The following is a 16,428-nucleotide window of genomic DNA, read 5'->3' as shown; positions in this document are numbered from 1 at the left end:
CATTATCTAAATACTCCAGTGTACATCTCCCAGTATATCCCATACAGTCACAGGTTACATTTTGGGTTGCTCGACTATAGATGAATCCTGTTTTTACAACTCTAGAGTTCTATTTGAAATCATCATGGTCATTTACCGATCACTCTACATATGGCGCAAACCTCTACTAGTGCACCTCTATTTAGTCTTGCTGTTGTCGCCAATGGGTAAACTTTAAAGACCTTAAAGACATCAGTGCTATTTTAAAAAGAGCAGATTTGATATAGAGAGATACTAAATTTAGAAGGGAATTAAAAAAAGTGAAATTTACCTACAACAGTTGAAGACATAGTCTACCACCAAACAATACAAAATGCCACCAACACAGGACTAGAGCGAGCACCACAACACAGTGAGAGCTGGCGTGTATAGTGCTTTCCTACACTCACCTTCTGTTTCCCCAACTGTCTTGACGCCTTTTGAACTACTCTCTGTACCTTTAGCCTTATCCAGATCTTCTTGGGCATCTTCTGCTGCTTTCTCCTCATCTTCTTCCTCGCCCACATTTTTGTAGTTGGGCCTTTTTTGTAGCTTCTTCTTCCCTCTTTGCCTGTTAATTTCTAGGGATTTCTCTAAACTTTCAGCTGGTTTTTGGAAGCATCGAATACTGGATTCTATCTGTGAAATCACAAAAGAAAATTGACTTTACTAATATATTCTTTAAAACAAACATCATGCTCCAAATGTAATTTCCTATAAACAGTACCGCAATTTACTTTCATTTAACTCCCCTGGAGATTCTGTGGAATGCAGGACACTGACACTATTACATGATGCAAAGTGATTGTTTGATATGTGCAGTAACTTGTTCATATCTGTCTTTAATTGGCCACAGCAAAAAAAGATGAACAACTTCAGGTTTTTCAAAGGGTGTGTCCTTAAAAACAATTTGTTTTACATAACGATTTCTAATGCTGTGAATAACTTCTAATACAGAAATACATATGATATTAATGTTCCTTTAACTTGATACATTTAGGTAAACATGATCTTTATACAAGAGGTGATTAATGGGTCAAAAATATGTTTAGCATCTAAGTCAAATGTCTTGTAGTGACTCAATAACAATAAAACCGAGAACCAGCCTCAGATACGTCAAATAGTTAAATTTTTATTCTGAATTAATGTTACAAGTTCAACAAATATTAAACAGTTACTGGTCTTTTTGTGCATATTTATATTGGATAATGAGCATATTAAAAAAAAATGTTAAAGTGATTGTCAAGTTTGATGAATCAGTGCCCGGTATTTGAAAATCCTATTAAAAACAGGGGTACTTTCATTCATCAAACTTTACATTTCACTCGTTAAAATACTTACCTTTTAATCTTGTAAGCCACTCCAGCGATTTCCCCTCCTGCCACTCATCACTTCATACGTCAGCAATGACGAATAAGGCATCCTCCAATCACGGCTCCCCCCAGGGGAATCATTGCCTGAGGCAACGCTTTAATTGGAGGAAGTCGGATTCGTCATTTTTTACATATGAAGAGGCTTTCGAGAAGCAGGGGAAGCGCTGGAGCGACTTTCAAGATTAAAAGGTAACAAAACAAGTGAAATGTAAAGTTTGATGAATGAAAGTACTCCTGTTTTTAATAGGGTTTTTAAAAACCGGGCACCGATTCATCAAACTTGACGTTCACTTTAATATTAAGTGTATGCAGGGTCAAGTCCATTGGGAACGTTTGGGAACGGAGTTCCTGCACTATTTTTGCAGGAGGAACCGAGTTCCCCCTGGACAGAGAACAGGATCTATGACTAAGGCAACATGCCGAAACGCGTAAGATCGATTTCTTAATGCACCTTTCTACCTATGTGGCATGTACAGCTATATACTGCATTTTAAACTAATTCATAAATAAAACTGGAAATTTTATACTTTGAGCACCACGCTTCTCCTCTTTTTTTCAAACAGAAAATAGTCCTTGTAATTAAAGGTGTTTGTGAAACATCTTGAAGTAGGATAAGCCTTATTACTTTATTTTATACACCAATAGTATGTGCAGTCTGTAAATCTATGTTGGTGTCTGTATGTCTATAGATTTATGGTCAGCACTCAGGCCAGGTTCTCTGCAGAATGCTGAAATGTGCAAGATATTTGCTGCAGATTCAACCTTAACAGTTTCATTCCAATGTGCAAGACCACCTGTTTTGCTTTCAATGTTTCTGTGCCCTCCTGCCTCCTGCTTCTTCTGCCAGTGTCACTTGCTTCACATTTACTTGGTATATGTGCTTATGGTAACGGAAAATGACACTCAAACACCTTGTGACCATAAACTTACTTAAAATTGCATTATCATTGTTTTTTACTGCATAGTGCACACACAAACCTTATCAATATCACAATATCAGTTATTTACATTACAGAGCCTTACACATCCTAAGAGCCAGGGAATAAAATCTTCTAAAATGTTACTAATTCAACATCATCTATATACAAATGCCCCTTCATGTGTTCTAAAAAGTGTGTGTCTGGCATCTCAGTATTCAGTATCAGTTGAATACTAAATTACAAATAAAAATGTCACCCCTGCCAAATAAAAATGTAACCATGGGTGTCCATCCTCAGGCCCAAAGGCAACCATTCAGCCCTTCATTGGTTTTAATTTGCTTTCATTAACCGTGTATAGATTATATGCTTTCATTAACCGTGTATAGATTATATGCATATAAATACAGTGTGTGTGCATGTGTGTGAATAAAACAATATTAATTGCGAGGGGGCTGACGTCTTGATGAGTTCCCACACTTTTTTTGTAGGATTTGACACCTGAGTGTTGGTCTGACTGCAAGAATCACACAAGAGGGGTGTGTGTGTGTGTGTGTGTGTGTGTGTATGTATGTGTATATATATATATATATATATATATATACATATATTATATTATATAGTGCAGAATATGGTCCATTAGTGTGTAGAGCAGTGTTTTTCAACCAGTGTGCCGTGGCACACTAGTGTGCCGTGAGAGATCCTCAGGTGTGCCACGGCAGACTGACAACAATGTGACATATTTTTTAAACTTTACTTGTTTTTTACTCCCAGTGCAGGGGTAGTTTGTAGGAGGCATGGCATAACAGCACAATACATACAGTATGTGTGTGTTTGTGTGTATGTGTATATATATATGCTGTATTAGGCTACAATGTGTGATTTTTTTAAAATTTTGGGATGGTGGTGTGCCACAGGATTTTTTAATGTAAAAAAGTGTGCCACGGCAAAAAAAAGGTTAAAAATCACTGGTGTAGAGCAACCAACTTTTGACTAAACCATCATACACAATTACGGGGGAAACTGAAAACCAGGAAGGATACACCCTCCACATATTGTGGTAAACTCTCACCACAACAGGCTGGCAAGCCTGAATCAGGTTTCCACTCCAGAGAAACTTTTTGTAAAAGAACTAAGCGTTCAAACCTCAAGCGGACAAAATGACCCAAAGGAGAGTCTTGCAAAAGAAAAAACCTAGACACAACAGACCTAGGTGTGGAAAGAGATGCCATAGAGGAGAGCTGAACCTACAAACTAGCTTGTCATACCACAGTCTGTTGATCTGAGCAATTACTCACAGAAGTACAACTGAATGAAACTGAGAACGAAATGAAAGGCGTAGGACATTGCTAACACTCACCATTAGAATCTCCCAACCTTGACCCATAATTGGGGAGAATGAGAAAAAGGTAGGATGCCATAAAGTCGATCTTTGGGAGACCACAATGACACACCAACTGAGCAAAAAACTCTTGACTGAGGGAATCAGCCCTCTATTGAAGAGACTAACAACTCAGAGAAGCCACTTCTCAAGAATTGACCCCAGAAATGTGAATTGCTGAGAAGGGACAGAGATGAGCCACTGCCCAATTTATTATTTGAGAAAAGTCTGTTATAATTAGAAATCTGCTAGTAATATGTTAAAGATAGATATAGGCTACCACCATAATGTTGTTGGAATTACAGGAACAATCCAGGGAATAAACTATGCCAGAAAAACTCTGAAGAGCACACGGATTTCCAAGAAATTTAATGGCAACCTCGCCTTGTGATCATGCACAAGGAAACTGTAAAGAGGAGAAACCCTCAGAAAAGACTGAACAATCCATATGGCTTGTGAACAGGGAGGAGATTTCCTTAAAAAACATCCTGCAAGTTTAACACAAAGTAAAAAGTCATATGGCAGCTGCAGGACTACGATAGTTCACACACCTCTAATGTGGCTATCAATTTAATTTAATAGGTAGTTTTATACACACAGGTGGTTGTTTACAGGCAAGCAGTAGATATTTTTTGCAGCTCTGTACCTGCCATATTAATGAATAATCCTCTTTTAAAAGAGGGGTCTCACGCCCCTCTAGAAACTGCACTCTCCTATTTACTAGGTGACTTTTAAGGTGTTCTAAACAAAAATAGAGGACCCCTGCAACCTTTTATAAACACAAAGTGTGCATATGACCTATCCTTTGAGAAATCTGGAGATAAGAGTGGTCCACTCATATTAGGTATACATTAGAAATTACTCACACTATCCTTAATGAACAGAAAGGGTTGAGGAATCCTCTATATGAAAGAGAACATTATGCTATTTAAAATGAAGGGTCCAGTGTCTGTCTAGATGCCAGGTGATTATCATAATGGGGACAAATACCTCTAATTTTGGCCCTATTTATCTGAGGGAGGATAAGTCACTCCCTCTTCTCTTAATTAACAGAAACATGTCAATAGAACCAAAAAGCTATAACAATTGTCCTACAGCAACTGCTAATCTGGTTTTGTTTTTCTGAGCGATTCATGTTTCTCTGACTTAATACACGTGTAGTATGCAAGCAGTAGTACAATAATAAAATGCTCTGTGTAATATGCAAGCAGTAGTACAATAATAAAATACTCTATATGTTATATGCAAGCAGTAGTACAATAATGCAATGCTCTGTATGTTATATGCAAGCAGTAGTACAATAAAACAATGCTCCTTATGTTATATGCAAGCAGTAGTACAATAATACAATGCTCCTTATGTTATTTGCAGGCAGTAGTAAACTAATAAAATGTTCCATATGTTATATGCAACCAGTAGTACAATAATACATTGCTCTATATGTTATATGCAAGCAGTAGTACAATAATACAATGCTCTATATGTTATGTGCAAGCAGTAGTACAATAATAAAATGTTCTATATGTTATATGCAAGCAGTAGTACAATAATAAAATGTTCTATATGTTATATGCAAGCAGTAGTACAATAATAAAATGTTCTATGTTATATGCAAGCAGTAGTACAATAATAAAACACTCTCGGCTAGATTACGAGTCTTGCGTTATGAGCAAAAAAAGCAGCGTTCAGCCTCATAATGCTGCTTTTTTACTACCGCTGGTATTACGAGTCTTGCAGATTTAGGGGCACCGCACACTTTTTTGGCCTTACCGCAAATCAACTTATGCAAATTGCGTATAGTCTATTTTCAATGGGACTTCCATAGCGCCGTTATTACGAGCTTGTCCTGGGGGCCAAAAAGTGAGCGGTACACCCTATCCCGTCAAGATTCGTACCGCATTTTAAAATCAGTAGCTATGAGTTTTACACTACAAAGCTGTAGCATAAAACTCATAACTAAAGTGCTAAAAAGTACACTAACACCCATAAACTACCTATTAACCCCTAAACCGAGGCCCTCCCGCATCGCAAACACTAAAATAAAATTATTAACCCCAATCTGCCACTCCGGACATCGCCACCACTAGAATAAACATATTAACCCCTAAACCGCCGCACTCCCGCCTAACAATTAGTTAAATATTATTAACGCCTAATCTACTGTCCCTAACATCGCCGCCACCTACCTACATTTATTAACCCCTAATCTGCCATCCCAACATAGCCGCCACTATACTAAATTTATTAACCCCTAAATTTAAGTATAACCCTAACACCCCCTAACTTAAAATAAATCTAAATAAAACTTACTATTAATAACTAAATAATTCCTATTTAAAACTAAATACTTAACTGTAAAATAAACCCTAAGCTAGCTACAATATAACTAATAGTTACATTGTATCTAGCTTAGGGTTTATTTTTATTTTACAGGCAAGTTTGTACTTATTTTAACTAGGTAGAATAGTTACTAAATAGTTATTAACTATTTACTAACTACCTAGCTAAAATAAATACAAATTTACATGTAAAATAAAACCTAAGTTACACTAACACCTAACACTACAATTAAATAAATTACCTAAATTAAATACAATTAGCTAAATTACAAAAAAAACACTAAATTACACAAAATAAAAAACAAATTACAAGATCTTTAAACTAATTACACCTAATCTAATAGCCCTATCAAAATAAAAAAAGCCCCCCAAAATAAAAAAAAACCCTAGCCTAAACTAAACTACCAATAGCCCTTAAAAGGGCCTTTTGCGGGGCATTGCCCCCAAAAAATCAGCTCTTTTACCTGAAAAAAAAATACAAACAACCCCCCAACAGTAAAACCCACCCACACAACCAACCCCCCAAATAAAACCCTAACTAAAAAAACCTAAGCTCCCCATTGCCCTGAAAAGGGCATTTGGATGGGCATTGCCCTTAAAAGGGCATTTAGCTCTATTGCGGCCCAAAGCCCTGGCCTAAAAATAAAACCCACCCAATTGAACTTCAATCCTATTGGCTGATCCAATCAGCCAAAAGGATTGAGCTCGCATTCTATTGGCTGATTGGAACAACAGTCTTCCAAATACTTTATTGGGATATTGTAACAAACAGGCACACCACATACATGATAAGTTCAAAATGCTTAAACTCCTAGATGGAGCATATTAGGGTAACCTGAGCATATTATGCCAAGATTTTCCGTTTAAATATGTTTACCGCTATAGGGAGTCAGTATTAGCCAAAATATTTCATTTCACTATCTGCTGCTAAGCCCCTTCTATAGCAGGATTTATTGTTATACTGGCTAGACAAATATATCAGGACCCAGTTATCAAATTTAGGAGTAAGCAAAGTTTAAAAATTAGGAGACAGTGCTCCTGATGCGCGTTTCACATCACAGGAGATAATGAGTTTCATGGTCGGTTCGGAAAACAAGAATTATAATAATACTTGTGGGTCAAGGGGAAATAAAAATAATTTTAAGTAATTTAAAAGCTGTTTATTATAATAAAAAGAATAGAGTATAAAAATGTAAGTTTTATGTTGCTTTAAAAGGGTCTTTTTTCACTTTTGAATTGAGGGTCAATTTAGGCAGTCACAGCCTGCACAACAGGTCCTATAGATGTCGGGAGTGTGCTCCAGTTTCTGTCTAATAGACTATAGGGATAACAAAGATAGGGCCCTCAATCAGAGGCGTAACTAGAAACCACAGGGCCCAGGTGCAAGAATCTAAGAAGCCCCACCCCCAAAAAATTTGAATTTGATACATATCCTTTTTTTCCAACATTTAACAAAGAAAAAAAAATTGTGAATCATTTCAACTTATATATACACATACAGTATCTCACAAAAGAGAGTACACTCCTCACATTTTTGTAAATATTTTATTATATCTTTTCATGTGACAACACTGAAGAAAAGATACTTTTCTACACTGTAAAGTAGTGAGTGTACAGCATGTATAACAGTGTAAATTGGTGGTCTGACAAAATGCTGACGGACATGTGGCCGACAGCATTCTGTCTGATGGACATTTGGCCGAAGGACAGAAAGCAGAAGCATGTTTCTAGTTCAGCCGAGGGCAGATACACTCCAGAGTGCTCTGTTCTAATCAGAGCCTCGGACGCCGCAACGCCTCTGGGAACCTAACTATGGGTCCCTGCTCGCACATCTTGTAATTCTCTGTCTGGGAAATGATCTATCTATTTATCTATCAATCAAATCTATCTATCTATCAAATCTATCTATATACCTATCTCGGGGCCGGACTGTTATATAAAAGCCACTTGTCTGCTAGACTATTATCCGTCGGCCAAATGTCCGTCGGCTAACAGTCCGGCCAAGGTTTAAATTTGCTGTCCCCTCAAAAAAACTCAACACACAGCCATTAATGTCTAAACCGTTGGCAACAAAAGTGAGTACACCCCTAAGTGGTAATGTTCAAATTGGGCACAAAGTGTCAATATTTTGTGTGGCCAACATTTTCCAGCACTGCCTTAACCCTCTTGGGCATGGAGCTCACCACCGCTTCACAGGTCACCACTGGAGTCCACTTCCACTCCTCCATGACGACATCAGGGTTTAGGTCTGGAGACATGCTTGGCTAGTCAATCACCTTTACCCTCAGTTTCTTTAGCAAGGCAGTGGTCGTCTTGGAGGTGTTTTTGGGGTCGTTATCATGTTGGAATACTGCCCATGTAAGCATAAATTATGTTTTCCTTCCTAAGATAGGGAGAGTCCACAGCTTCATTCCTTACTGTTGGGAAAACTCGACCCAAGCTCCAGAGGGCACTGAATGAATAACGGGAGGGAACAAAAAGGAAGAAGTGGACCCTATTCTGAGGGCACCACAGTCTGCAAAACTTTTCTCCTGAAAGCTGCTTCAGCCGAAGCAAAAAAATGAAACTTGAAAAATTTTAAAAAAGTATGTAAGGAGGACCAGGTAGCCGCCTTACAAATCTGATCCATAGAGGCCTCGTTCTTAAAGGCCTAAGAGGAAGCCACTGCTCTAGTGGAATGAGCCGTTATCCTCTCAGGAGGACGATGTTCCACTGTCTCGTAAGTTAAGCGGATGACACTCCTAAACCAAAAAGATAGGGAAGACGAAGTAGCCTTCTGACCCTTACACTTCCCCGAATAGATAAGAAACAAAGAGGAAGATTGTCTAAACTCCTTAGTAGCCTGAAGATAGAACTTCAAGGAGTAAACCACATCGAAATTGTGAAGTAAGCGTTCCTTCGCTGAAGGAGGATTAGGACACAAGGAAGGAACCCCAATCTCCTGATTGATGTTGCGATCAGACACAACCTTGGGAAGAAAACCTAATTTAGTATGTAAAACTGCCTTATCTGCATGAAAAATCAGATAAGGGGGCTCACATTGCAAAGCAGAGATCTCAGAAACTCTGCCTGCAGAGGCAATAGCCAATAAAAAGAAAACCTTCCAAGATAACAATTTAATGTCAACGGGATGCAGAGGCTCAAACGGAACCTGTTGCAAAACCCAAAGAACAAAATTGAGGCTCCAAGGAGGATCCCCAGATCTAAACGCAGGTCTGATCCTAATCAGAGCCTTAACAAAGGACTGTAAGTCTGGAGCTCAGCCAGTCTCTTGTGCAATAAACCAACAGGGCCGAAATCTGTCCCCTCAGGGAACTAGCAGAAGAGACCTTCTTTCAGCCCATCCTGGAGAAAAGATAAGATCTTGGCAACCTTAACTCTGTGCCAGGAAAAACCACGCTCTTCACACCAGAATAAGTAGGTCCTCCACACCTTGTGGTAGATATGCCGAGTAACTGGTTTACAAGCTTGAATAAGAGTATCGATGACACTCTCAGAAAAACCTCTTTTGGCTAAGACTAAGCGTTCAATCTCCACGCAGTCAGCCTCAGAGAATCTAGATTTTGATTAACAAATGGACCTTGTATGAGCAGGTCTCTGCGACAAAGTAACTTCCACGGAGGAGATGAGGACATCTCCACTAGATCCGCGAACCACGTCTTTTGCGGCCAAGAAGGAGCAATCAGGATTACTGATACCCGCTCCTGCTTGGTGCGGGCCACCACTCGAGGAAGAAGCGGTAATGGAGAAAAAAAGGATATATGAGTTTGATCCTCCAGGGCACTGCTAGTGCATCTATTAGATCCGCTTGGGGATTTCTCGACCTGTACCTGGGTAGCATGGTATTGAGACGGGACGCCATGAAATCTGTCTCCGGCACCCCCCACTTGCTGCATATATCTGCAAACACCTTGGGATGGAGAGACCATTCCCCTGGATGGAAAGATTGCCTGCTGAGAAAATCCGCCTCCCAGTTGTCCACACCTGGAATGTGGATTGCTGACAGCAAACAGCTGTTGGCCTCCCCCCACTCCAGAATCTGAGATACTTCCTTCATCGCCAAGGAACTTCACGTTCCCCACTGATGGTTGATGTAAGCCACAAGGTTATATTGTCTGATTGGAATCTGATAAACTGGGACAAACCCAGAAATGGCCAAGTCTTCAAGGCCTTAAAGATTGCCCGTAGTTCCAAAATATTGATCGGGAGGGAAGACTCCTCCTGAGTCCACAACCCCTGTGCCTTCCTGGCACCCCAAACAGCTCCACATCTGGATAGGCTTGCGTTCGTAGTCACAATCTCCAAGGATAGTCCTAAGAAGCATGTCCTTCGGGACAGATGATCTGGACACAGCCACCAAGAGATCAATTCTCTCGACCGGCTGTCAAATACAATCTGTTGAGATAGATCTGAATGATTGCAGGACACCATGAGACCAATCACCTACATACACTGAGCCACAGAGGGACTCAAGGAGGTTCGGAGGTCAAGACATGCCAAAGTTAGCTTGCAACGTCTCTGGTCTGTTAGAAATATCCTTATGGATATGGAGTCTATTATAGTACCAAGGAATTCCACCCTGGTACTTGGGATAAGAGAACTCTTTTCCAAGTTTATCTCCCATCCATGTGATCGAAGAAGACTGAGAAGGGACTCCGAGAATTCTTCCACAAGATGAAAGGATGGTGTTTGCACCAGAATATCATCCAAGTATGAGGCTAACGCAATACCCTGAGTTCTGGCAACGGCTAGAAGAGCCCCCAGAATCTTCGTAAAGATTCTTGGAGCAGTAGCTAGGCCATACGGAAGGGCAATGAACTGGAAATGCTGGTCCAGGAATGCCAACCTCAGGAACTGAAAATGATACCTGTGGATTGGAACATGAAGGTAAGCGTCCTTCAGACCTATAGTAGTCATAAACTGGCCTTCCTGAATCAAAGGAAGGATGGACCTTATTGTCTCCATCTTGAAGGAAGTGGCACTGAGAAATTTGTTTAAGCACTTTAGGTCCTGAATTGGGGCGGAAAGTTGCCTTCTTCTTTGGCACCACGAAAAGGTTTGAATAAAACCCCAAACCTCTTTCTTCAATATGCACCGGGACAACAACTCCTAAGGAGGATAGATCCTGAATGCACCCTAGAAAGGCATCCCTCTTTTCTGGTCTGGTAGACTGATTCGAGAGAAGGAATCTGCCCCTTGGCAGATGAGATTTGAAGCATATCTTGTATCCCTTGAGATACCACCTCCAGGACCCACAGATCCTGTATGTCCTTGAAACAGGCATCTGAAAAAAGAGACAGTCTGCCCCCTACACGATCCGATCCCGGATCGGGGGCCACCCCTTCATGCCGATTTGTTTTTGGCAGGCTTCTTATTCTGCTTGGATTTATTTCAGGACTGAGCTGGCCTACAAGTACTCTTGGGTTGCTCTGGCTTGGAGGAGGATTGTTGTCATTGGGATTTTTAGAACGAAAGGAACGAAAATTATAAGATTGTCGTCCCTTAGACTTGTTCTTCTTATCTTGCAGTAGGAAGGCACACTTGCCTCCAGTAACCGTAGAAATAATGGAATCCAGGCCTGGATCAAATAAAATATTTCCCTTGAAGGGAAGAGAAAGGAGTCTGGACTTAGAAGTCATATCCACAGACCAAGACTTCAACCAGAGCGCCCGGCAGGCTAGGACCGCAAAGCCAGAGGCCTTTGCATTTAGGCGAATATTTTGCATTTTCGCATCACAGATAAAAGAATGAGCAATTCTCAGAGCATTAACTCTGTCTTGACTATCCTCAAGGGGAGATCCACCTCAATGAGTTCCGACAAAGAGTTGCACCAGTAGGTAGCCGCTCCGGCAACCGCAGAAACTGCAGCCCCCGGTTGAAACAAAAACCCATCTACATCTTTCTCAGAAAGGTTTCCGTTTTCTTATCCATCGGCTCTCTGAACGAAAATACGTTTAGCAAGCATCCACCTTCGGAATGGAGTCCCAAAAATCCAATTGAGAGTCCAGGACCGGGAACAAATTTTTAAAAGTAGACAAGGGGGAAAAGGAAAAACCAATTCTTTCCCATTCGTTCTTAATAATGTTCGCGCCATCTTAACCGGCACAGGAAAAGTCAAAAGAACTTTCCTGTCTTCGTAAACTCTGTCTAATTTAAGTATCATAAGTTCTTCAGGCAGCACGCCCTCTGGAACCTCTAATATAGACAGAACCTCCTTTAATAAAAAAACGCAAGTGCTCAATTTTAAATTTAAAGGATGGCGCTAAGGACTCCGACCCAAAAAGTTCACCCTCTGAAGCTACAGAGGTTAACTCATCATCGGATAACTGGGACATAATAGCTAAATCCAATAAATATTTAGATGACTCCGGGTCAGGAGAGCTATGTTTAACCTTTCTCTTGTGTTTGTTAGAGCGAGGTAATGCACTGAGGGCCGCAGACACCGCCGTTTGTAACTGTGCAGCAAAGTCCACAGGAAGAAGGCCCCCGTCGGATGGAGGATTAGATGTGCTATGGGGAACTGCATGTGGAGTGGATAATGTAACAAGGCTAGTAATCTCACGGGACGCCAAGTCCTGAGAGGTAGACGGCTCAGAGGGACTAATAGCCTTAGCAGACCTGTCTCCCTTCTTAGACTTTATAACGGTGTTAAAGCATGTGGAACATAATTGAGTGGGCGGGAAAACCACAGCCTCCTCACAATATAAACAGGTATGATTAAGTACAGAAGGAGTACCTTCTAATATGTCAGAGTCATCCATAGCTCAGGTTATACCCACAGAAAGACGCAAATAAAAACTTTTTTTATTATAGAAAACTGCACTCCCAATGGCTGGGGCACTCGCCACCTCCTAGACCCAGACAGTTAACAGAGAAAATGCTCTCTTCAGGTTCAAGTCTCAGCCGAAATGGAGAAAATTAACATAGACCACACCCGGTTACATGGAGTGCAAGACAGTAATTCTCCCTGTTATTACAAGTACAGCAAGTAATAGGAGCTGTGCAACACTTTCAAAAGTGAACCTTAAAAGTGAAACCTGTTTGTTCCAACCAAAAACACACAGTCTATCAGTCCAGAAAAAAAATCACACAAAGCAGCATGTAAATAATAATACACTAATTAACCCCAAATGTTCAATAAACCCCCTTCAGGGGATATTAACCCTGGATCCTATCAAGGTATAAAGGAGCCACACTGTGACCCTGTTATAGCTTTTTATGTGTAAAAATTGAAACAATCCTACCTCCAGAATCCATGCTGTGGAACAGAACACAGCCTCTCAAGTGTGACAGTCTTATAGCAGCACTCCTGACATGGACTTAAGTGAGAGGAAGCAGACAGTAAAACTCGTCAACACTGATTGCTTAGGAGCTATTAGCAGTAGTCTGGATGGTTTTCGCAGAAAAGCTTTCCCTGCATCTCCAGACCCTAACTTTCATCAATACTCTCACTGAGAGGTTGGCATGACTACTTAAAACTCCAGTCCTATCTCGAAGGGCAGATACCCTTTTTTAGGACTCTCTGAATCTTCTACCACCTCCTAACGTGATGAAAGACAAAGAATGACTGGGGTAATGAGGAAGTGGGAGGAATATTTAAGCCTTTGGCTGGGGTGTTTTTACCTCCTCCTGGTGGCCAGGTGTTGTATTTCCCAACAGTAAGGAATGAAGCCGTGGACTCTCCCTATCTTAGGAAGGAAATCGAAAATGATTTGATATAGGTATGTATGTAGAACAATTAAAATATTTAGGATGACTTCCAGGATTTGACAAGCCTTATTTTACAGCATAAATGTTCAAATATGGTGTATTTCAAAAACCGGGAAATATTGTTTCATGGTTTTGTAAGTTACATCCACTTTCTAAAGCTAAGAACACCCACCAGCTTCCCTGAAAATATTTGATATTCAGTTCCTCTGATCATTCTGATGATGTAAAATTAAAGTTTTTACCTTGTGGTAATGAGTTCTCAGAATATCAAAAATGGCACTACATACTTCCTGGAATTAAATCGCTTGTTCTGTACAATTCTAACTTTCTTGACAGCTGAACAGAGTTTACCAATCTCTTTAGCTATAGCTCGGAATAAGAACCCTAAAGATCGTCATGTCATATCTGTCATTTGCTTTTTTATGTACCAAATGTTTATATATCAGTAGTTACTGTAGGAAGGTGTATCTTCCTTCCTGTTAGGTGAGAGTGGTTTCCATCTGCTTCCTGCACAAATTAGATGTGGTTTTATTGGTTATACCTGCCTAGTGTCAGTACTAACCTACTTTCTCCTTCCCGTAAAACAAATACAAATTACTGGTATAGCTTTTGAGTTACTAGCAGACCTTACATATGTTCCTAACCAAAATTGCTCAGAAATTGTTAAGTAAGGGTTTTCGTGTGAAAATCTAGAGAGATGAAAGAAAATAAGCCTTAGATCTGCTAATGCAATTAATAAGTAAGCATCAGACATAATGAAACAGTTCTTGAAAATGTTTCCTACCCTTTAAAAAGAAAAAAAAAAAACATTTTTGCTTCCATTTTTATTACAAGCTTTCTAAAATATAATCTTTTATTATAACTTTTTTAAATTTGTTAATTGCATTGGGAATTAAAATAACAGAGGATTTAGACAGTGCGCACGCAATACTTGATGTCCCATAAAGGCACAGTCAACACAAATTGTTATTATTTAAAAAGATAGATAATGCCTTTACTACCCATTCGCCAGCTTTCACAACCAACATTGTTATATTAATACACTTTATAACCTTTAAACCTCTAAATTTCTGCCTGTTTATAAACCACTACAGACAGCCTCTTATCACATGCGTTTTTATTAGCTTTTCACAACAGGAGACTGTTCGTTCATGTGAGCTATATAGATGACATTGTGCTAATGCACGTGGAGTTATTTAAGAGTCAGCACAACACAGCACTAATTGGCTAAAATGCAAGTCAATAGATAATAAATAAAAAGTCCTGTGATCAGGGGGCTGTCAGAAGATGCTTAGATACAAGGTAATCACAGAGGTATAAAGCATATTAATATATAACTGTGTTGGTTTTGCAAATCTGGGTAATGGGTAATAAAGGGATTATCTAGCTTTTAAACAATAACAATTCTGGTGTGGACTGTCCCTTTAAGGCCCATGCAATCGGAATGTGCTTTTAATGCATGAATGTGCTAAATAGCTATTTGTTATGGCTTTATGATTGGCTGCTTTTGAGGGTGGTCGTCTAGCCAGAAATAATGGTAAAGGATTTGTATGTGTTTCATCATTTGCAAGCTTTGTTTACCATTACAAGTAAGTTGATTCATCAATAATGATCTTACTGTATTTAAAGGGACACTAAATCCACATTTTTTCTTTCATGATTCAGATAGAGCAGCCATGTTAAACAACTTTCTAATTTACTCCTATTATCAATCTCCTTCATTCTCTTGCTATCTTTATTTGAAAAATAAGGCATCTAAGCAAAGGAGCCAGACAATTTTTGGTTCAGGCCATGGACAGCACTGGTTTAATGGTGGGTACATTTAGCCACCAATCAGCAAGCACAGCCCAGGTTGTGAACCAAAAATGGGCCGACTTCTAAACTTACATTCTTGCATTTCAAATAAAGATAGCAAGAGAATAAAGAAAATTGATAATAGGAGTAAATTTGAAAGTTGCTTAAAATTGCTTCTCTATCTGAATCATGAAAGAAAAAAATGTGGGTTCAGTGTCCCTTTAATGCAACACTTTTTAAACATCATTTAAAGAAAAGTTTTATAACCCATTAAGTGAAAGGCCTGGTAGGTGAGCGCAAGGTTTGAAAACAGCAGCTTTTGTTACTGTAATATGTCTGATTTTAAACATTTCAGGAGACATTAAACACCTTGTGATTGTAATAGAACATTATGGTAGTGAACAAACTTTCATTCTATTTGCTTATATTATGTTTGCTTTTTCTGTAATTTGTCTCTGAAAAGTTTCCAATTCCGGCGAGAGCTACACTCAGGCTTTACAAGACCTAACATTGCACACAGCCATTGTTTACTCACTCTACTCATTTATATCTGTACTAATTGGCCTCAACAGATAAGGAAAACTAGATTACTATACGGCCATAGCCATTACTTTACAGAAACTAAATAGTGGGGAAATTAACGGTTTAAACAGTTGATGTCAGTTAAAAAAATACATCTGGGTATTCTTATTCTCAGGCTTTGTGTTCAATGCATCATTATGTCCAGCAATTATTTAAGGTTTAAAGGGACAGGAAACCCCCATTTTTTTCTTAATGGACTCAGGTAGAACATACAATTTGAAACAACTTTTCATATTACTTCTGATATCTAATTTGCTTAATACTTAAGCCTGATGAACATCCACTGGTTGGATGAGAAACGCGTTGCTAGTATT

General features: G+C 39.4%; 1 protein-coding gene across 1 annotated transcript in view; it reads right to left on the bottom strand.

Moving 5' to 3' along the window:
• LOC128644106 (protein CLEC16A) overlaps positions 1 to 16,428 on the bottom strand; it is a 36,401-nt gene that overhangs the window by 232 nt on the left and 19,741 nt on the right. Inside the window, exon 5 of the mRNA XM_053696821.1 lies at positions 1 to 657. This exon is cut by the window's left edge and continues 232 nt beyond it. Coding sequence (XP_053552796.1) covers positions 370 to 657 — 288 coding nt within the window. The 3' untranslated portion in view covers positions 1 to 369. The remainder of the gene's footprint in view (positions 658 to 16,428) is intronic.

The sequence above is a fragment of the Bombina bombina genome, unplaced genomic scaffold (assembly GCF_027579735.1).
Source record: "Bombina bombina isolate aBomBom1 unplaced genomic scaffold, aBomBom1.pri scaffold_2190, whole genome shotgun sequence".
NCBI lineage: Eukaryota > Metazoa > Chordata > Amphibia > Anura > Bombinatoridae > Bombina > Bombina bombina.
Note: the sequence above shows the minus strand (reverse complement) of the source record. Positions and strands in the feature narration are given on the sequence as shown.